General features: G+C 26.5%; 4 protein-coding genes across 4 annotated transcripts; 2 read left to right on the top strand and 2 right to left on the bottom strand.

Annotated features, from left to right (window-relative positions):
- Positions 1 to 823: 823 nt before the first annotated feature.
- Positions 824 to 7080, top strand: SRAE_1000223400 (Unc-89; the record flags this gene model as incomplete). The annotated part of the gene is made up of 5 exons (XM_024649287.1): positions 824 to 1097; positions 1157 to 1570; positions 1987 to 2298; positions 2378 to 6754; positions 7004 to 7080. 5 exons carry the CDS (start codon positions 824 to 826, stop codon positions 7078 to 7080), a joined length of 5454 nt encoding a protein of 1817 aa, XP_024503179.1.
- Positions 7081 to 8871: 1791 nt separating this feature from the next.
- SRAE_1000223500 (Chitin binding domain-containing protein) lies at positions 8872 to 17149 on the top strand (the record flags this gene model as incomplete). The annotated part of the gene is made up of 4 exons (XM_024649288.1): positions 8872 to 9111; positions 9161 to 9450; positions 9497 to 16547; positions 16601 to 17149. The coding sequence occupies 4 exons, from the start codon at positions 8872 to 8874 to the stop codon at positions 17147 to 17149; spliced, it is 8130 nt and encodes a 2709-aa protein (XP_024503180.1).
- A 305-nt stretch (positions 17150 to 17454) lies between these two features.
- SRAE_1000223600 (Hypothetical protein) lies at positions 17455 to 18493 on the bottom strand (the record flags this gene model as incomplete). The annotated part of the gene is made up of 2 exons (XM_024649289.1): positions 17455 to 17678; positions 17722 to 18493. 2 exons carry the CDS (start codon positions 18491 to 18493, stop codon positions 17455 to 17457), a joined length of 996 nt encoding a protein of 331 aa, XP_024503181.1.
- A 1703-nt stretch (positions 18494 to 20196) lies between these two features.
- SRAE_1000223700 (Probable glutamine--tRNA ligase) lies at positions 20197 to 22675 on the bottom strand (the record flags this gene model as incomplete). Its single annotated transcript, XM_024649290.1, has 4 exons — positions 20197 to 20247; positions 20292 to 20484; positions 20528 to 22473; positions 22517 to 22675. 4 exons carry the CDS (start codon positions 22673 to 22675, stop codon positions 20197 to 20199), a joined length of 2349 nt encoding a protein of 782 aa, XP_024503182.1.
- Positions 22676 to 22845: the final 170 nt, after the last annotated feature.

Genomic DNA, 22845 nt, shown 5'->3' on the forward strand with positions numbered 1-22845 from the left:
TATATTGTTAAAATGATTAACGACAAGCAAACAATAGCATCATTAAATTTTCCTATAAACAATATCATAAAATCGTTGGTGTTCGGACAAAATTTAACAATAATAAAAATTTTGTTTAATTGACATTTGTTAAAAATTTCAAGGTTTAGTATTATGAAAGCATTTTGTTTACTTAGTATAAATTCATAATAATAGCTTTTGTCTTAAAAAATATGTTGTAGAAATTTCTTTTCTAATATATAAAAAAAAAATTTCTTTTATATAAGAAATAATAAATTTAAATATGTTTAAATTTTTTTTTTCCTTCTTTTTGATTATAGAATTATACAAAGTTTTGGGAATAAAAAATTTAAAAAAAGTTATTTTTCATCTAATTTTTAATGTAAATTTATGCATAAGTTGGTGAACTTTTATGCAAAAGCATTTTTGGTGATAATGAATGTATATCATGATAATAAATTTAACATACATAGCATAAAACATCCTTTTTATTTATCCAATATAACTTTTTTTTTTTAAATTAAAAAATATCCTGTATCATTTTTTTTAATAAAGAAATAGTAAAATAATTAATAATTTATTTCTAGGTGAAAAGGATGAATTATTAAAGATAATAGTACCATTATCAGATAAATATGTTTTTGAAGATGATTACAAAACCGTTTTACAATTAGAAATTAATAATAATAAAAACTTAACAATAAAATGGTTTAAAGATGATAAGGAAATTACCATAGACAATGATAAATATAGTTTTGAGATTGAAAATAATATAGTTAAATTAACAATAAAAAATATATCAATTAATGATACTGGAATTTATATGTGTAAAGTTATTTATGGTAAAGATGAAATTTCTTCAAAATGTAAATTAACTGTAAAAAAAGATAACAAAGAATTGGATGACTCAACATTAGACAGTACTGAAATTCCAAAGTTCCATCTTCTTCTTAAAGATACAATAGTTAAAGTTGGGGAACCAATTGTTTTATGTGTAACTAATACTACAATACCTGAACCTGATAATGTAGAATGGTATAAAGATAATGATAGAATATATCCTGATAATAAAAAATACTTTGTTATGAGAGATAAAGGTATATATATATATATTATTTATAATAAAGTTATATTAAATATTATTAATTAATTATAGGGAGATATATATTAGAAACATTAAATGCAGAAATTACTGATACTGGAAATTATAAAGTAATTGGATTTAATAAAAATGGAAAATGTACCTCAAGTTGTCAGGTAACTGTAACAGAAGTTGATTTATCATCACCTCCTGAATTTACTGTTCCATTAATGAATGAAAAATCACAGGAAAAGAAATTTGTCAAATTTGAAGTATATTTAATTGGATCACCATCTCCAACAGTCAAATGGTATAAAGATGACATCCCTATAATTCATAATGATAGAATCAGAATAATAAATGATGAAAGATTAAGAAAGTTTTCATTAACAATTCTTGATACCAAAAAAACTGATGAAGGTAATTATAAATGTATTGCTTCAAACAATGTTGGAGAGGTTGAAACAAATTGTTTTCTTGAAATTCAAGGTACGTTTTTATAGTAAAAAAAAAAAAATTTTTTTTAACAAAACAAAAATATTTTTATATTTAATGTTAATTATTGGAAAAAATATTTATTAAATGATAACACTAATTTTTAAGTGCTGTATACTAAATAGAATAGTTTATTAAGATGTAAATTTGTTTTATCTTTATATTTTTATTTTAGTAGAAAATACTAATTCTAATATATAAAAATTATTTTAACTTTATGTTTCGATTAATTTATTTATCAAAAATAATATTTAAAAATTAAAAACATATAATTATTATAAATATACTTTTAATTTTATAAAATAAGTATTAAGATGCATTAATAAAAAAAAATTAATTTGTAATATAAAATTTACTAAATTAAAATAAAATAAATCTTATAAAAATAAAATGTAATATAAATATTTTAGAATCAAAATATGTACAACGGCAAGAGACCAATGCATTAGCACCTACATTTATAATGCCATTACCAGTCATTCGTGAACTTCCTGAAATGGTTGAAGTGTCACTTATATGTGTTGTTACTGGAGAGCCACAACCTTCTATAAGGTGGTATAAAGATGGGCAGTCGTTAGGTCAACATATTGAGACAACATTTCAAAATGGTGTTGCTTCATTAATTATAAGAATACCTGAAATATCTGATTCTGGTGTATATACATGTGAAGCAATTAATGATATGGGTGTTGCAAAATGTTCAGGAGTAATTAATATACAAGGTAAATACAAAATAAAAATAATTTTTTTTTATAAATTAATTTTTTTTTTAAATATATTTTATGAAATTTTTATTTTTAGAATCAAATCGAATTACTTTAGTTCCACCTAAATTTGTTGAACCATTGACAAATACTTCTGTTATAGAAGGAAATGAAATTGTTTTAAAATGCCAATTAATTGGAAAACCTGTACCATTTATCACATGGTATAAAGATGGTTTAAAACTTTTAATGAATAATAGAATGCTTCAGTATGTTGATAGACATGGAAATGTTAGATTTAATATTCTTCAAGCTAGATTAGATGATAGTGGTGAATATACATGTGAGGCACAAAATCTTGATAAAAAAAATAATTTAAAAGATTTTACTCATTGTACTGTTACTGTTAATGAAAGTGAACTTACAATATTAAGTGCTTCACCAGCTGTTTTAAATAGAAATAATAAAGTTACAAAATCAAGTAGTTCTGGAAAATTAAAGAATACATCACCACCAGTAATTTTAAGAAAACCTTCACCAATAACTAAAATTCATGAAGGTAATAAAGAATTAATAGAAGTAGAAATTAATGAGGATAGTAATGCTAAAGTAGAATGGATGTTTGAAGATAAACCATTTATTGAATCAAACACCGTTAGAACATATTTTGATGGTAGAATTGCATTTTTAAAATTCTTTGAAGCTAATAAATTTCAACAAGGAATGTATAAATTTATTGCAACAAATGAATATGGAAGTACCTCAATTGAAACTGAAGTTGTTATTGAAACAATGAAAAGTGAACATAATTATATATCTAAAATGCCTTTATTTACAAAAAAACTTGAAAATAAAATTGTTAATCTTCATGATAAAGTAACTTTAGAATGTTACATAAATAGTACACCTGATACAATTGTAAAATGGTTATTAAATGGTAAAACATTACACTCCTCTCCTAATATAGAATTTCATAAGTATTCTAAAGAAACAGAATCATTTTATGGAGTTGAATTTAATGATATAACAGAAGAAGAAATTGGAACTATAACATGTGTTGCAATAAATAAATATGGTGAATGCTACAATTCATGTGAAATTATTTTAATTAATGAAAAGTTAGATAATACCAAAATTGATAAAAAAAATATTTTACAACAAAAACCAGTAGTAGTTGAAACTTTAAAAGACCAAACAGTTTATGTAGGTGATAATGCAACATTAAATTGTACAATAGAAAATTTATTAAGTACCAAAATATCATGGTTTAAAAATGGTGCAGAAATATTTTCATCAAGTAAACATCAATTTGAATTTAGTGATGGTGGAAAAATTACACTAAAAATTAATAATTGTGATAAAAATGATGAAGGTTTATATGTTTGTTCTGCTTCTAATGATATTGGAAATGAAGTAACAAATTGTAATTTATTTGTTAAAAATAAATCAAATGATACAAAAGATTTATTATCACAATCACTATATAATGAAGATAGTGGAATATTAGATGAAAAAGTTTTTCCACCAAAATTTACCAGAACACCTCTACCAAATATAAATATTGGAGAAGGTAAAAAACTTGATGTAATTGTTAAAGCAGTTGGCAATCCAGTTCCACATATTTCATGGATGAAAGATGGAAAATGTTTAACAAGATCAAATAAAATTTATCAAACACGTTTAATTGGTAATGGTGAAGCTGTCCTAACAATTGACTGTCCTGTATTAAAATCATCTGGAGCATTTACGTGTATTGCTGAAAATATTCATGGAAAAGAGACATTTGAATTTAATATTATTGTTACTAGATCTGCTTTTGACTTAACATCTGATATTGATGAACCACCAAAGTTTGTCAAAGAGTTAGTTGATGTTGGAGTTATAAATAATGATTCTATAGAACTTGAATGTGAATTAACAGGTTTCCCTGAACCATCAGTAGAATGGTTATTTATTAATGATAAAAAAGTAACAAATAAAATTGATCCAACAAAAGGAACATGGGAAGAATCAAGAATACAAAATAAAGTAAAACTTTCTAATGAATGTATAACAAAAAGTCAACAAGGAACTTATCAATGTTTAGCAATAAACAAAAATGGAACTGCTCTAACACAATGTTATGTTCTTGTTGGAGATAAAATTGATGAAATGGCAAAACCACCAAAAATAATTAAAAAACTTCAAGATAAAATATGTTCAATAGGAGATGATGTTGAATTTGATATTGAATTTGAAGGTTACCCATCTGTAGATGTATTATGGTATAAAGATGGCAATAAAATAACAGAAAATTTAAATTGTCAAATTCAACTTATTGATAACAACAAAAGTAAATTAATAATAAAAAATATTACTCTTGATGATTTTGGAATTTATGGTGTCAGTCTAACAAACACTCATGGTCAATTAGAACATGTATGTTGTTTGAAATTTGGAAATAAATCAGAACAGGCAAATGATTGTGAAAATAACTTTTTGCAAGATGATGAATTTTTAAACAATAGCACAATTAAAATTTGTCAAACAGAAAAAGGAGAAAAAATTATATCAAGTAAAATGAATAGACAAAAATCTCGGGATCTTGTTCATTTAAAAAAAGGAACACCTCCAACATTTATTGTTGGACTTTCTGATATGAATCTTAAAGCTGGAGATTGTGCTGCTGTTACCTGTAAATTGGCAAATAAAAAAGTCAAAAAACGACATCATAGAGATAGAAATTATGATGAATCAAAAGATGAAATAAATGTAGATTTTAATGCAACATATTTTGATACCACAAAAGAAGAAGGAAATTCTGAAGAAGTAACTAATTTGGAGACTACTTCAAAAACACTTGATTTCCAAAATTCATCAGTATTAGAAGAAATAAGACGAAATATCTTATTGAGAAACAAAAAAAAGTGTAGACCAAAGTTTTTTGTTAAACCTAAACCAAAGAAAGTTTTAGATGAATTTAAATCATTAAGACTTAAATGTGCCATAAGTGCAAATCCAGCAGCAGACGTTAACTGGGACAAAAATGGAACAATTTTGGAGTCAGGAAATAAATTTTCTATCTATAATGATGGAAATTTTTATTATCTTGAAGTTCATAATCTTTCAACATTTGATGGTGGATTTTATAACTGTTCTGTTGTTAATTCAGAAGGTTTCACATCTTGTAGTAGTGAAATTGTAATTCAACCTGCATCTGATGAAAAAAGATTAAATTTTATTAGTAAAAAAGGAAAGAATTTTTCTAAACCAGTTTTTGAGGAGAAATTTTCAGATCAAATTAATATTGAAACAGTTGAGGAATTTTCACTTGAATGTATTATATCAGGATATCCTGTTCCTGAAATTAAATGGTATAAAGATGGACATGAAATTGTACCACATAAAAATCAATTTAAAATATCTTATGATGGTGAACATTCATCATTATTATTTTTAAAAATTGATCCTTCCAAAAATGGTAAATATATTTGTAAAGCTACAAATTCTGAAGGTTCTACATATTGTAGTACAATAATTAACGTTGTTGAAAATATGGCACCTGTTAAAGAAGAAAAGAATGATGTTGAACCTAAATTTAAATGTCCTTCATCTGTTGTTAAATGTACTGATGGCAGTGAGGTAAAATTAATTGCCATACTTGAGAAAGGTTCTGATCCTTTAGGTTATCAATGGATTCATAATAAAGTTGCAATTCAAGATTCATCAGCTTTTAAATATTCTAGAGAGGGTAACAATTTGATTCTCACAATTAAAGATGCATTTCCTGAAGATTCGGGTATATATACATGTATTGCACAAAATTCAGTAGGTTATGATACAACAAATATTGAATTAAAAATTGTTGAACAATTTTCAAAAACTTATGACATTGAAGATAAACCATCTATAAAACCTTTAACAAAAAAATATACATTTAAAGAAGGATCAGTTGGTGAGATAATATTTAATGTTTCTGGAAATCCTGAACCTGTAATATCATGGTTAAATAAAAATAAACAACAAATATTAGCCTCATCAAAATATGAAATGATTTGTAAAGGAAAAGATTTTATTTTAAGAATACATAATATGTCAACAGAAGATAATGGTATTTATTACTTGATAGCAGTTAATACTGTTGGAACTACAATTGAAAAAGCAACAATAAATGTTGCTCCAAAATCAACAACTACAGAAAATGAGACTGTTCCTTGTTTTGTAAAAAAATTAAATGATTTTTATAATTTTGATATTGGAAAAGAAAATATAAAATTAACTGTTAGTTATGATGGAAACCCTGAACCTGATGTTCATTGGTATATTAATAATGAAAAAATTAGAACTGTTGACTTAAGTTACAAAATAATTACCTATAAAATGAAATCAACATTAACAATTCTTAAATTTGATAAGGATTGTGTTGGTGAATATCTTTGCATTATAAGAAATAAATGTGGCGAAGATTTGTCAAAATGTATTGTAAAAATTAAAGGTAAGATATCTTATACTTTTTTTGTTATTTTTAATGCCTGTAAATTATGTCATAATTATATTTTTTCAGAAATTCTTCTTTTAATGTCTTTGTATAGAAATTTGTATTATACTTTTTATGTCCAGTTAATGTTTAACATTATAAACAATTGGTATACAAGTCCCACTGTTTTGTCTTTTCATAATTTGGTATGATTTGTTTTTTTAATTGTTGAAAGTGTATCATTAATAATTTCTTTTTTTTTTCTAGATGTATTAAGTGATGAAAAAGTTTTACGTAAAAGTTCACTAAAACTTGGAACAAAACCAGTAATCAGTAGAAGATAGGCTAATGACAATTTTAATACATTAAATTAACGAATATATGTTTTTATTTAGTTAGATTACCTAGATGCATATTCCAAGAATGTACCTATTTAAACGAATTAAAACATTATAGTTATCAAAGACATATGAAGAAAACTTTTTAAAAAAATCTCATAAAGAAAATGATTCAATTTTCGACGATGATCAATCATGCTACATACAATTTTACCAATAAAAATATTACTTTGGAAACATTAATTTGTTTTGTTTTACTGGCCGATTCCAAAATAAATAAATGTGACCATAATCTTTTTAAATTTTATATTGTAATTTGATCGTGAGATTTTTAAATAAATAAAAATAAAATATATTAAAAAAAAAGTATCTCTACATGTTATTTATGATTTAAATAATTTAAACAAGCCATAAGCATTAAATAAAAGTAATGTAGTTACTACTTTATAAATCGTTTTAATTTTGTATTTTCTAAACAAAAAAATAGTTCTGAAAACTTTTTTAAAACCACCATAAACCAACATGATTGATTTCATGGTTGGATAATTATTAGCTAACTTTAAAAGTTTTCCTTTGCCTTTGTTTTTTTCAGTCTTTTTAAACATATTACTCCATTTTTGTATTTTTTCACTACTAACAATAGATTTATTTGTCCCAAAATAACCAGTTTGTGATTGAAACTTGGGAAAATTAAATTTTAAAAATTTTTCATTTTTTAGAAAATAGTTATTTCCACCAGGTGATTTCTTTGCAAACCATTTCTTACTGCGAGCTAATAAAGAAGAAATATATTTTAGCATATCTAAATTGTATGTAAATATAATCTAATGAACGTTTGGTATCTAGATGGAATATATATTGATTACAACAATCATATGATTTTACGGAATAATTTAAGTAATCATTGATAACTAACAAAAATAACAGACAAAAAAAACATGTATATTAATTTGAAAAAAAACCAATTAATACTACATAAAGAAAAATTAAAAAACTATATAAATTTTAATATTTAAAAAAAAATTTTTTAAAAATTAGATTATCTATCAATATAAGTAGCAGGTACTATTTCCAACAATGCAAAAAAATTCTGCTCAAATACCACATGTAGAACTTGCCACACAAATAAATTTTTAATGTAGTGATGTACTTTTATGCAAATGTCTTTTTATGTATATATAAATACTATGGTTAAATTTTATCTTTTTAAAAATTTAAATATCATCATCATAACCACAAAATATTTTTTATTTATGCAAATAATAATAAAAATAAAAAAAAATTTTTTTTTGAATTACTGCTAAAAGAATTCTCAGTTATTTAATCAAAAAATGTTTGAGAAAATATATTCATTTATTTGAAATATGCAAAAAATACTAATTTAATACAAAAAGTTTGTTATTTAACATTCAAAGAAAATTCCAGTCATAAAATTTCTATATTTTTAAAATAAAATAATGATATAATCAAAAGTAAAAAAAAAAAAACTTTAAGGTCGTATGCCAAACCAAAGTAACCCAAACAATCAAGTATATAATCACTTATCATTGAAAGTAATACGAATAAGCATAAGTTTTGTCGTCAAATACTTTTTTCATCATTTTTTTTGTCATTCTATGTAGAAGTATATATAGTAGAATATTTTTACAATCATCGAAAATAACTTTTTCTTGTAAAATTTTTACTTCTCAGATTCTAAGTTTTAATCTCTTTTGTGGTGGTATTTTTAATTTAATCATAGATATAGTGCGATTATTAGTATTTTATTTTTTTATTTTTTTTAGAGACCTGCTCAAAATGAAACATTTTTGGGTATCATCTAATCATAATTATTTATGGGTCGTGGGCTTGTTATTTTGGATTACCTGTGTTTTTGGAGAAGAAAATTTGATTACAACAGAAAAGTTATGTGATAGTAGACGGGATGGTATATATGGTTATAAACAATGTAGTAATAAATTTATTTATTGTATTAATAATGTGCCTACTGTTGCTTTTTGCTCAGAAGGAACAATTTTTGATGAGTATTCTCGGGAAGTAAGTTTTATAGAAATAATGATGTATAGTTTTTTTTCTACTTTTATAGTGTGTTCACAAATCACTTGCAGTATATTGCCGTGGAAGGACGGAAAACAAAAATAATGAAGAAACAACTTCGAGTAGTAAGAATGACAAATCTACTACTAACTCGGATCCTGTAATGGAACTAGATAGAATGTGTATTACTGATAATTTTGTTTTTTCTGATAATTGTTCATCTATTTTTTGGAAATGTAGCAATGGTGTAGCTCATAGTTTTAAATGTCCAAATGGACTAATATATAATGACAAAACAGGTGGTTGTGGGTTTGCTGATGAAGTTGATTCATGTAAAATGTATGTTTTTTATAATATGTGCATGGGATAATGACAAAATTTATAGATCTGACAACACCAGTGGATCACGAAATTTCAGGAAAATGTCATCAAATGTTGCCGGAGATAAGTTAGCTAAAGAGTTCTCTTATGAAGTTATGAATTTTGAACGCTATTGTGACAACAAAGAAGTTGGTGTATATTCTTTTAGTAATTGTTCATCAAGATATTACATATGTGGACAAAATTCATTTAATATTGCAAGATGTCCTCTAACATATATGTTCAATCCCAAAACAAGACGTTGTGAAAGTTCAGATGAATATAAATGTATACCAGACCACAAAGAACATACTAATAAACTTTTAAATGGAAAGTATAATTGTGATGGAAAAGTTGATGGTTACTATGGATTTGGTGGAATATATAAAGACTTTTATGGATGTCTAAATGGTGAATTTTTCTATTATTCATGTGAAAAAGGTTTATATTTCAATCCTGTATCTCAATATTGTGAGCATCTTGTAAAAACTAAAAATTCTGATGGTTCGGGCAAGGATTCGAAGAAATTTATCATGTCCTACAGAAAGAAAAGTAAAACAGAGTTTGATTGTTCAAATGTTCCACATGGTCTATATTCACTTGGATGCTCACCTATATATTTTTCATGTGAGCCTAACCATACTGTAATGAAGAGATGTTCATTAGGAAAAGTTTTTAATCAAAAAACATTAGCTTGTTCCACATTTGAGGAATGTCAAACTACCATTATAGAGGTTGAGATTGACTTAATAATACATGGTGTCAGATGCTCGAATGAAAATGAATACAAAACATTTGGCTGTAAACCATATTATATTTATTGTTGCAATGGTGAACAATACCTTCAATACTGTGCTGCAGGTGAAGTTTTTGATCCTAAACTAGGGAAATGTACATCTGATCATCTCTGCAATATTTATGATGACCGTGATGAATCTGAAGTTACAACAACAACAATTGCCGTACCACATTGTGTTCCAAATGAAAGATCACCCGTTGGTCAATGTATGCCTGAGTATTTAGAATGCAACAGAGAAGGTCAATTTGTAAAACATGTCTGTCAAGGTGAAGAAGTATTTGATCACATAAAAGGATTTTGTCGTTTACCTCATGAATGTGGTAAACCAATTGAAACAAATAAAGGTGATGGAGAATTATGTACACCTGGGAAAACTAAAGCAATAATGTCTTGTCATGAATTTTATTTCCGTTGCAATGATCATGGAAGACAATCCATTATTCAATGTTCCAAAGGAATGCTTTATGACGAAAATTTTGGTTATTGTAGACCTGAAAACTTATGTGGAAAATTAATTGATGTAAAACCTTCTACAACAACAACAGTAGAACCAACAACCCATAAATTGAAAGAATGTAAAGTTGGAGAAGTAATGGTTGTGGCAGAATGTGGTACTGCTTATACAGAGTGTGGACCAGATGAATTATTTCAAATTAAAATGTGCCCTAGTGGAACAGGTTTTGACTCCAGAGAATCTCGATGTGTTTCTTTACATAGGTGTGGCAAAACTATCTCTGAAACTACAACTATAAAGTCAGTCGATACAACGACTCTTGACGAACATGAAGTTATGTGTACACCAGGAGAGTTAGATATAATTTACGAATGTTCACCAAATTATTTGGAGTGTAACAAAGATTCTCGTTTTACTATTCGTCATTGTGAAAATGACTATCTTTTTGATGGTGTAAAAAAAGAATGTTTACCACACAATGTATGTGGAAAACTTGTTACTTCTACTGCTCCTCCAAAAATGTTATGTAGACCTGGTTATGCATTTGCTGAAATTCATTGCAGTGAAGGATATTTCCACTGTAGTAGTCTTGGACAATATGAATCTATGAGATGCTATGAAGGTTTCGTATTCGATAAATATGTCAAACAATGTGTCAAGGAATCTTTCTGTTCTCTTCATAGACCAAAAACGACCACATCTTTACCATTTGAGAAGTGTAGTGTTGGGGAAATTTTGGTTATTAGTGACTGTTTCCATAAATATTCTAAATGTAACGAGTATGGAGAGTTCCAAATTATAGATTGTGAAAAAGGATTTGTTTTTGATGCAACAAAGAAGTCCTGTGTTAGTAAAAAGTTATGTGGTTTGAAAGACACACCTCCATTAATGACGACTACAACACAAAAAACAAGTGAAGAAGATGAATCTGTTAAATGTACAGCTGGAACCTATGAAGTTATTGCTGAATGTTTCAAACAATACCTTAAATGTAACGATTTTGGAAGGGTAGAAGTCAAGAGTTGTTCTGATGGATATGTTTTTGATCTTAATTACAAATCATGTGTCAAAGAACATCTTTGCGGTCGACATGAGATAGAAGAACCAACGACTCCATCCACAACAACAGCAGTCGTTGAGGATGAATCAAGTAAATGTACTCCAGGAGTTTATGAAATTATTAACGAATGCTTCCAACAATTTCTTCAATGTAGTGATTCAGGAAGGTTTGAAGTTAAAAACTGTCCAAAGGGATTTGTCTTCGATTCTAGTTGTGAAAGCTGTGTTGACAGAAAAATCTGTGGTCGCAAGAAAACAGAAAGACCAATAACTTCATCTACGACTACCTTTAAAACTCCAACAACTATGGAAACAACAACTGCAGTTGCCGAAGATCAATCAAACATATGTATTCCAGGATCTTATGAGTACATTGGTGAATGTTTCCAACAGTTCCTTCAATGTAGCGATTCAGGGAAGTTTGAAATAAATAGTTGTCCAGTAGGATTCGTTTTTGATATCAACTATGGAGGTTGTGTTGAAGAATACATGTGTGGTCAAAAAGTGGTTGAAGAGACAACTACTCCATCCACAACAACTTCATCTACAACAACTACAACTACCTCATCTACAACCACCTTTAAAACTTCAACAACAACTATGGTTGCTGAAGACCAATCAAGCAAATGTATCCCAGGAACCTATGAAATTATAAGTGAATGTTTCCAACAATTTCTTCAATGTGGTGATTCTGGAAAGTTTGAAATAAAGAGTTGTCCAGAAGGATTTGTTTTTGATCTTAAATACAGAGGTTGTGTCGACGAATATGTATGTGGTCAAAAAGAAACTGAAGAAACAACTACTCCATCCACAACAACTTTTAAAACTTCGACAACAACTGTGATTGCTGAAGATCAATCAAGCAGATGTACTCCGGGAACCTATGAAGTTATCGATGAATGCTTTGAACAATTCCTTCAATGTAGTAGTTCTGGAAAGTTTGAAATAATAAGTTGCCCAGAAGGTTTTGTATTCGATGCCAAGTATGAAGCTTGTGTCGATAGATATGTATGTGGGCAAAAAGAAACTGAAGAAACAACTACCCCATCCACGACAACAACTTTTAAAACTTCAACAACAACCATGGTTGCTGAAGATCAATCAAACAAATGTACTCCAGGAACCTATGAAGTTATTGATGAATGTTTCCAGCAATTCCTTCAGTGTGATGATTCAGGAAAATTCGAGATAAAAAATTGTCCACAAGGGCTTGTTTTTGATCTTAAGTACTTAAGATGTATCGATGAATACATTTGTGGTAATAAAGAAATTGAGGAAACAACAACTTTATCTACAACTACTCTTCAAGCAACGACCCAACCAAATCAATGTATTCCAGGAACTTATGATATCATCGGTGAATGTTTCAAACAGTTTCTCAAGTGTGGTAAATCAGGAAAATACAAAGTTAAAAGATGTCCAAGAGGGCAAGTTTTTGATTCTAACCGTAAACGTTGTGTTGATAAAAACATTTGTGGTTACCCTGAAGTAGAAGTAACAACACCAACTGCTGTTGAAGATGAATCAAGTAAATGTATTCCAGGAACTTATGAAACTATTGACGAGTGCTTCCAACAATTCCTTCAATGTAGCGATTCAGGAATATTTGAAATCAAAAATTGCCCACATGGATTTGTTTTTGATCTTACATATAAAGGTTGTGTTGACAAATACGTCTGTGGCCACAAAGAAATCGAACAAACAACAACTATCAGAACAACAACAGCAATTGAAGATAGTTCTATCAAATGTGTTCCAGATACATATGAAATTATTGACAAATGTTCTCAACAATATCTTTATTGCAACAATTTTGGAAAAATTGAAGTTGAAAGTTGTTCTGTTGGATTTGTCTTTGCTTTTGAGATAAGGGGTTGTGTCAAAAAGTATTTGTGCAACAATCATGGATATGATGAAACTACATTCACACCAATTACACAGAAAACAAAGTTTACTACAATGAGACCGGTCACTACCACCACCTTACCATTAAAAGCATGCAAAAATGGCGAAATCAGAGAGTTAGGAAAATGTTATCCAGCCTTCTTGTTCTGTGATTTGTCAAATAATTTTATAGTTAGAAGTTGTGGTTATGGAAAAGTTTTTGATGAAAAAGATTTAGTATGTGTTAATCCTGAAGAATGTGGAGTTGAACCTGTTATCTCAACAACAACTATTAAAGCACCAACTTGTTTACCAGGAGATTTTATGGTTGGAACAAATTGTGTTCCTTCTTACTTCAAATGTAATCAATATGGCATTTTTGAAATGAAGACATGTTATGGTAACACCGTTTTTGACGAAGACAAGAAGCAATGTATAGATCCAAGTATTTGTGGTAAATTATTTCAACCAACTACTGAAGCTCCAAAAGAATATTGCAAATTGGGTTCATTTATTGAGATTGATTTATGTTATCGAGAATATGCATATTGCGATGAATCTGGTGACTATGTCATTAAACATTGTCCAGATAATTATGTTTTTACTTCAAAGTCAAATTCATGTATACTAAAAGAAAAATGTGAATCTGGATTTACTACTGTCGCTCCCACTACTACTACGACTACAGAATGTATTGTCGGATCATACAAAGAGATATCTCAATGTTTTAAGGATTACTTGAAATGTGTTGAACCAGGAATTTATGTCTATGAAAATTGTGAATCAGGTCTTGTTTTCAATCGCGATACATTATCATGTACAACTTTGAAAGAATGTAATGGAAATGACAAAGGATACGGATCAGATACTGTTGAAGGATACAGAAAACCAACTTGGTATGATGATCATAAACCAATACCTTTTGGACCAGAGACAGATCATGTTGTGGACAAGTTCAATTTTGTTGATCATTATCCTCATGATATTCACAGCATACTTAATACTTATCATACAAAAGAAGAATTAGAAGGACACGGTGTTAAAGATGAATTTTTAAGAAACACACATGTTCCAATAAGATACTCGAGTCCTTACGATTTAGATAACAATCCTGATGACTTAAATCTTTATGAACCACTTTTTTCACATGGACCAATAGTTTCTGGTTATGCTCCATCTCACCATGATCACCATGATGACCATGACTTTGTTATGGATGGTTTCACTGGAGATGCCATTAATCACCACTTTTTAGATCACAGAACAAACTATGCTGAAGAAGGTGAACATGATTTTATCTTAGATAAATTTTTAGACAGAAATGAAATATTACATCATGATTTTGAACCTTATCATTCTCAACATGTACCAGATCATGGACATCATTATCAAGTAGATGAATTTTTGATTCCTCCAGAGTCTGATTTCAACGATAGATTTGGTATACATCATCCACATCATTCACACCATCCACACCACTCAGACCATCATGAAAGTCATTTCAACCATGAAGAACCTCCTTACGATGACACCTATACTTCAAACTTTGATGTTGAAAATTATCCTGAAACTTACGATAACATTAGATACAAAAGATCAACTACTGATGTAGAAGAAAATGGCAAAGAAAAAAAGTTGAATGACAAAACGTCTAAGAATTTTGAATATTATCCTATTTTCGATCACTCTTCACATATGGCTGGTTCTCTCAAAATGTTCTGTAACATTTCAATTAACAATCTTGCACCAATTGGTTACTGTACAGAAGAATTTGTCAATTGCACTATTCCTGATGATGTATTTATTCAAAGATGTCATGGTCGTAATGTTTTTGATAGAAAGTCTGGAGAGTGTGTTCCATACGAAGTTTGCGTAAACTCAAGACCTGTCTACAATTCTAGATCTTTAGATTTTGATAATGATGTTTTAGATAATAAGGTTTGTACTGAATTAGGTGATGGTGTTTACTATAAAGAAGGATGTGGAAAATATTTTGTAGTATGTAACAATAGTAGAATGGCTCATATGCATTGTCCTCGTGATATGTATTTTGATATAAATCGTTTCCAATGTGATTATCTTGAAAATATAGATGCTTGCAAACACACAGTATTCAGAGAAGATGAAGATCGTCTAGAAGTACCTACACCAAAGTTTAATTGTAAAAATGTTCCAAATGGATTTATCGGAGCTGAATGTTCAAATGTTTTTGCTTATTGTCAAAATGAAATTGTCAAAAGAAAATTCAGATGTCCAAGAAATCATGTTTTTGATTCTGCTTCTAGATTATGTGTATTACCAGAAATGGTTCATAGTTGTGACGATAACCCAATGTTTGTTGATCCTCAATGTGCTTCAAATCCAAATAAAGCTTTTGGAACACATTGTTCTTCATTAATTCACCATTGTCTTAATGGAAGACATTATACATATCCATGTGGAGAAGATAGATTTTTAAATAATTTGACAATGCAATGTTTACCTATTAGAGAAATGAGAGAATGCGAAGGAAAGATTAATTTCAGAGGATATGAAATAGAGGAATTAGAAAATTCTTGTAAAATTAGTGGTGTTCAAAATGTTGCTATTGATACATGTAATAAAGAGTATATCAGATGTTTAAAATCTGGAAAACAACTTTATGTTAAATGTGATGGAGGGTTAGTTTTTGATGAACAAGCAAACACTTGTGTTCCATTGGATCAATGTATTACTAAATATTCACTTAATGATAAAAATAATGAAGCTACAGTACCACCTACATACATCAAAAAGGATGAATCACTTTTAGTTGTAGTTGATCCAATATGTGAAGGAAAAAAAGGAAATAAATTTGTAGCAACAGGAATGTGCAAAAAAGAATATATTGAATGTATCAAGGTAAGTTAATTTTTGTTATATTTTTAATGTATTGAAAATAATTATATTTCTAGACAACTGCAGTTAGACGATCTTGCGAAAATGATTATGTATTTTCTAAATTAAAAAATTCATGTGTCTATAAATTTACATCATCAGAATGTGAATTTCCTAAATTTGACAATCAACAATTTACTGATGACAATGAAATGCCACCATTTGATTCTGCTAAATTTTGTACTGGAAAAGAAAATAGATTTTATAGAAATCCACAAAATTGTACTGTTGCTATCAGGTGTTATGAACAACAAACACATGCAATGTATACATGTGCAAGAGGCTTAGTTTATGATGAAGAAAATCAAAAATGTGATTATGCTCAGAAATTCCAACGATGTGTTGGTTCAGAAGAAATAGAACCTGTTTTAAATATAACATCTGATGTTGAATGTACAATAGCTAATCATGGACTTTTTATTCCTGATGCTTCAGATTGTACAAAATACTATCGTTGTGTTTGGGGTACACTTGTTGAAAAGAAATGTCCTTTGAATACCCGATTTAATCCAAAATTCTCTGTTTGTGATACACCATCATCTCCAGATTCATGTGAATTTAAATAACTTTATTTTTTTCCAATAATATGTTATTCCTAAGTTAATTATTTATTTTAAACTATCAAATTATTATATATATTTTTATTATAATAAAGATTTCTATCTAAAAAAAATGTTTTATTTATTTTAGTTATTTATTGTATAAATGAAAACTTTGTTGTATTAAATTGGATGTAATGTATTTGATAATTATTAATGAATCATCAACTAATAACAATGATATAATATATTTAGTTTAATTTATTTTTTAACAATACTAAATATATTTTATATTATGAATTCTTACATAAAATTTTATTCTGATAATTATACTAAACTTTAATAGCAATTGTTTTTTTAGATGGTGATTTGAATCCATTGTCATGTGTCATTGTTACAACATTTATTACAGCACTTACATGATTAATACCTATCCTTCTAAATACTACATTTCTAACTTCTTTTATAAAAATAATTGAAAATAAAATATTTGAAACTAAACTTATAGCTGTAAGTCCATCTAATATACGCCAAACAACGTAAATATTATTTTTAGCTTAAATAAATTATCATTAATTACTAATTAACATTAAACTTACTTGACACTAAGTAAAAATAAAAAAGTATAGATGGCCATTGTCCAATAAAAGGTTGAATTGTTTGAATGAGTAAGTTGACAAAAATTGTCTTATTTTCACTTCTATTACATTTTGCAGCTGAAGAAGTTACTGTTAATGTATTTAAACGTCTAATCAAAAATAAATTTATAATTCCAACAATTAAAGGAACTCCTAATGTAAAATAGTAGATCAGGCCAATGATATTATTTATAGTAGTTGATGCTGAATTTCTAATAAAAGTACATATTTCATCAGGTGTCCATACAACATTTGAAGTAATGAATAATGTTGAAAATAATGTAAATGATGGAAAATTTGATATAATGAAAACTATTAAACATATATAATTTTGATAATTATTTTTTGAAAAAACTGTAAAATATCTATGAACAGTAAAAACCAAAGGAATTGTAACCAAGAATGTCATTAATAACATTTGTATTCTACGAATATAATAACATGTGTTTACTTTTATTAATCCATTATTTAAATATCCATTTAAATAATAAGATGAAATTATTAAATTAGTAATAATATATGTAATATTTAAAATACTAAAAGTTAAAATAGTTTTTTTCAAAGATGGTCTTTTTTTAAAAACTGATTCTGATAATGTAATATATAAAAAATATATATTTGGTAAAAGAACAATTGCCATTGATATTTCATATTGTATTGCAGCAGTGTAGTAACCCTTGTTGATAGGATAATATTCTTCTGATAAAGTTAATAAAAAGGTAATGTTAGACATTTAAAAAATTATTATTCAAACTAAGTAAAAATAATAATATCATTTTCTGCCATTATTGTGTTATTAAAATTAAAAAAAAAAAGATGCAAAAACCCACCGCTAGAGCATCCTATAAATTATTATATTATATTTAATTACTTCCTTTTTAAAAATAATTTTCCTTTTTACGTGCGATTTTATCAAATAATTGAAAGAAGCTATAAATAAAAAATATTTATTATAACATTTTATAACAAAGTTTATTCTGATTTTTGTAATGTTTACTTGTAGATTAAAAAAAAATATTGCTATAAAATTTAAAAATAAAGCAATAAAATATATTATGAACATTAAAAATTAAAAAAAAATTTCTATTGTAAAATATAACTTTCTTTATTAAATTAATACTTCCTTATAAAAATTATAATAAAAGGATTATAATTAATTTGTAATGTTTGATATATTGTTAAAATTTTTTTTTTTTTAAATCTCATAAAATATTCTTTAGAGAAAAAGCTTTAAGAATTAAAGAAAAATCTTGGAAATTAAACTTGTAGTATGACAAAAAGTAAGTAGTCTATAAAAAAAATTTCAATAGATTTTTTAATTAAAGATAAACAATTATTTTTTTAATCTATCATAAAAATTATTAGTTAATTTGCGACTTTTTTTATACATTATTATAGATAATAACTGAAAAGATTAAATTTTTTTTTGACGGTAATTAAAATAGTTCGATGGTAAATTGTTTATCGTTCAACTTTATTTATTAATTTTCTTCCTCTTTTAAATTTAAAAATAGTTTTTGTTTAAATTTTATATAATATATAAAAATAAATAAAAGTTTGTTTGGAATATAAAAGAAAGAATTATATTTATTTGATAGCTCTTAAAAATTATCAAATTCTAATATAATCATGAATTTAAAATGATAAAAAAAAAGTTACTGGTTATTAAAATTTGAAAAAAAATTTGAAAACAATTTCAAGCATAAACTTGTTAAAAATCTTTGTAGAAACATAAAAATTAATGTGATGAAGTTTTTTAAATTTTTAAAACCCAGTCTACGTTAACATTCTTCTATTTTTAATTGTTTTTGAGATACAACATTTAAGTTTTTTTTTGAGTCTAATTCTCTGTTATCATTTTTTCTTATCTCAATAATGAGTAAAGATTTAAATATTTTTTGAAAGCAGAACTTTTATGAAAACCGAATAAAAATAGACTTCAAAATTTTGTTTGTTTTATCTTTACTTTGAAGTCAAATATAAAAAGGTTAAAAAAATTTACAAAATATTTATTGCTTTCAACATTTTGATATCTTGACTAAAAATTTACCATACAAATTATGAAATAAACGTCATAAAAAATATCTGCACTTTTAGGAAAAGTTCAAAATTGGTAAAAAAAAATTTTTTTATTTGTCTTTTAAAACATTTTTTAAATTATTTAAAAAGTTCAAATATATAACTTTTTACAATATTTAGAGTAATGGATATAAATAAATTTGTTTTGTCTAAGATAACAAGAAGTATACAGACATAATATATACTTTAATATAATTTATATAAAATATTTTCAGTAAGCATATCTTATCTTTTGTTAAAGTAAATAATATAATATATAAATATTTCTCTTAAATTCATTGATAACAAAAACAAAAACTGTTTGTATTGATAATATTAGTTATAAATAATAAACATCTTTATATATCCTTACTTTCATTAATTTTTTCCAGCATCTTCCTTTAAGGCAACTGTTCTGTTAAAAATAATCTAAAATAATTTGTTATTTTAAAATTTTAAAAATTATATCTTACTTTATTTTTAGAAGAATCTGGATCAACACTAAAGAAACCAATTCTTTCAAATTGAAATTTATCATAAGGTTTGACTTGTGATAGATAATTATCAATCATTGCGTTTTGAATTACTATAAGTGAATCTGGATCACAATCACTTAAAAATCCATTTGGAACTTGTTCACTATCTTCAGGATTCTTGTGTTTAAATCTAAATAAAATATTTATTTTAATACTAAAAATTATAAACTTACAATCTATTGTAAAGACGAACTTCAACAATTTTTGGTTTTGAAACCCAATGAATGAAAGCCTTAGGTTTATTGTCATTTGTTAATTTGGTAGCGTTAACAATAACTTCAGTAATTTCTCCAACAGAATTCCTAACTTCTTTGACAAATGTTAGAACTAATCCAAGATATCTAAGACCAACACTTTGTGTTGATGTAAGTCTTCTATAACCTTTTTCTTGTTCAAATTTAAAATCACCATTCTCAATAAATATTACATTACTAACAGAAATGCTATGTGATTCCTTTCTAGAAGTATCACCTGGAAAATCTGCCACAACTATTGATTCTCCTATATCTAAATCAGAAAAGTTTTCAATTGTTACTTTTAATGGTTCAACTACTGCCATAGTTCTTGGTGCATTAATATTTAAATAATCTCTTACAACAGCATCTAGGTAAACAGGATCAATTGTCATTTGAGCTCCAGTAAGACCTAACTTGGCAACAAATTTATTAATAGCTTCAGGTGGAACACCTCGTCTTCTTAATCCTGCTAATGTAAAAAGTCTAGGATCATCCCAATCTGAAACCAACTTGTTATTAATCAAAGCAGCAATCTTTCTTTTAGAAACAACTGTATATCCAACATTTAATCTACCATATTCCCATTGAACTGGACAATAAATATCTAATGCGTTACATAACCAATAATATGAACTTCTTCTTGATTGAAATTCTTTAGTACAAAGAGAGTGTGTAATATTTTCAATTGAATCACAAAGGCAATGTGTATAGTCATATGTTGGATATATGCACCATTTATTTCCAGTTCTATGGTGTGGAACATATTTTATACGATAAGCTACTGGATCAACTTTTCCCTCTTCCAATGTTAATTTTAATCTTAAAGTTGCAGCTCCTTCAGGGAATTTTCCATTCTTCATGTCATAAAATAATTGAAGTGATTCCTCAATTGGTCTATTACGATATGGAGATAATTTAACTTCAAAACCACGCATTTCTTCTACTTTTTGATGACAAACATATGCAAGATCTTTTTTTATCAATACTACAGCCCAATCAAAAAGTTGTTGAAAGTTACTTGAAGAATAAGTTATTTTATCTGGTTTATAACCAAGCCATTTAACAACATCTTCAATACCATGGAAAAATTTTTCTTCCTCTTTCTCAGGATTTGTATCATCAAAACGAAGATTACATTTTCCATTATGAGCTTTAGCATATCCAAAATTAATATTAATAGCTTTAGCATGTCCTATATGTAATACACCATTTGGTTCAGGAGGAAAACGAGTTTGAACAATACCACCTGTCTCTTTTAAATGTTTTTTGAGAAGATTCATTGTATTAGGTGTAACAACATAACCATCAGTGGTATAATTTTCTCCTGGTTTATGAAAATGTGTACGTGTTTTCATTAAATCTTCAATACTTTCAGATGAATCCTCCTCATCAACCTTTTCTTTAGTCACACTTTTTTTTTCATCTTTATTGATATTACTATTGTTTTGTACAACTTTATTTTTTTTCTTAATTCCTTTTAATTCATCTTCAGTTTTAGGTCCCAGTAATTCTAAAATTTTTATATCCATATATTTTTTAATTTCATTAGCATCAGCAAATTTTAATTCATTTCTAATTTGTCCCATTAATTTTCCAGTATTATAAGAATACCTTTCTAATAATAATTGATCTTTAACTTTTTCAAAAACTTTAGTAACAACATCATGAATCATTTCTTTTGTATAAATCAAACCAACACCACATTTTTCATTAAATTCATCCTCTTTAAAAATTTCTTTTGGTTTATTATGAACATAATCAAGAGCAGCATTTAATTGTGCATCATTACATATTTTATCTTCAAATATTAATTTCATTAAATATTCTTGGTATTCTTTTGCACGAGGTTGAAGATGAGTTGCCAATGTATAAATTAATTTTTTCTAATAAAAATAAAATTATTTATTAAAATTTATATTAACTTACACTACTTTTTGGAAGATTTTTATTAAATTCTTCTCCTTTAAGAGCAATGGAAGCAATAGTTTGACTAATAGAATCATTTTTCATTGTTTCATCAATCTTAGATGATGAAAGTTCTAAAAATGTTAAAAGACGCCTAACTTCATCTACTGCAATAGCCATTGCTAAAACAATTAACCTAAAAATTGTTTATTATTATAATTATTATATATTTTTTGGTAAATAAATTTTAATTATTAATTATATTCCAACTAGATCAACATTTTTTTGTTAAATACTTTTAAAAATAGTTTTTTTTTTATATATATATTTGTTGGAATAATGCAAATTCA

This window comes from Strongyloides ratti (genome assembly GCF_001040885.1).
Source record: "Strongyloides ratti genome assembly S_ratti_ED321, chromosome : 1".
NCBI classification, from domain to species: Eukaryota; Metazoa; Nematoda; class Chromadorea; order Rhabditida; family Strongyloididae; genus Strongyloides; species Strongyloides ratti.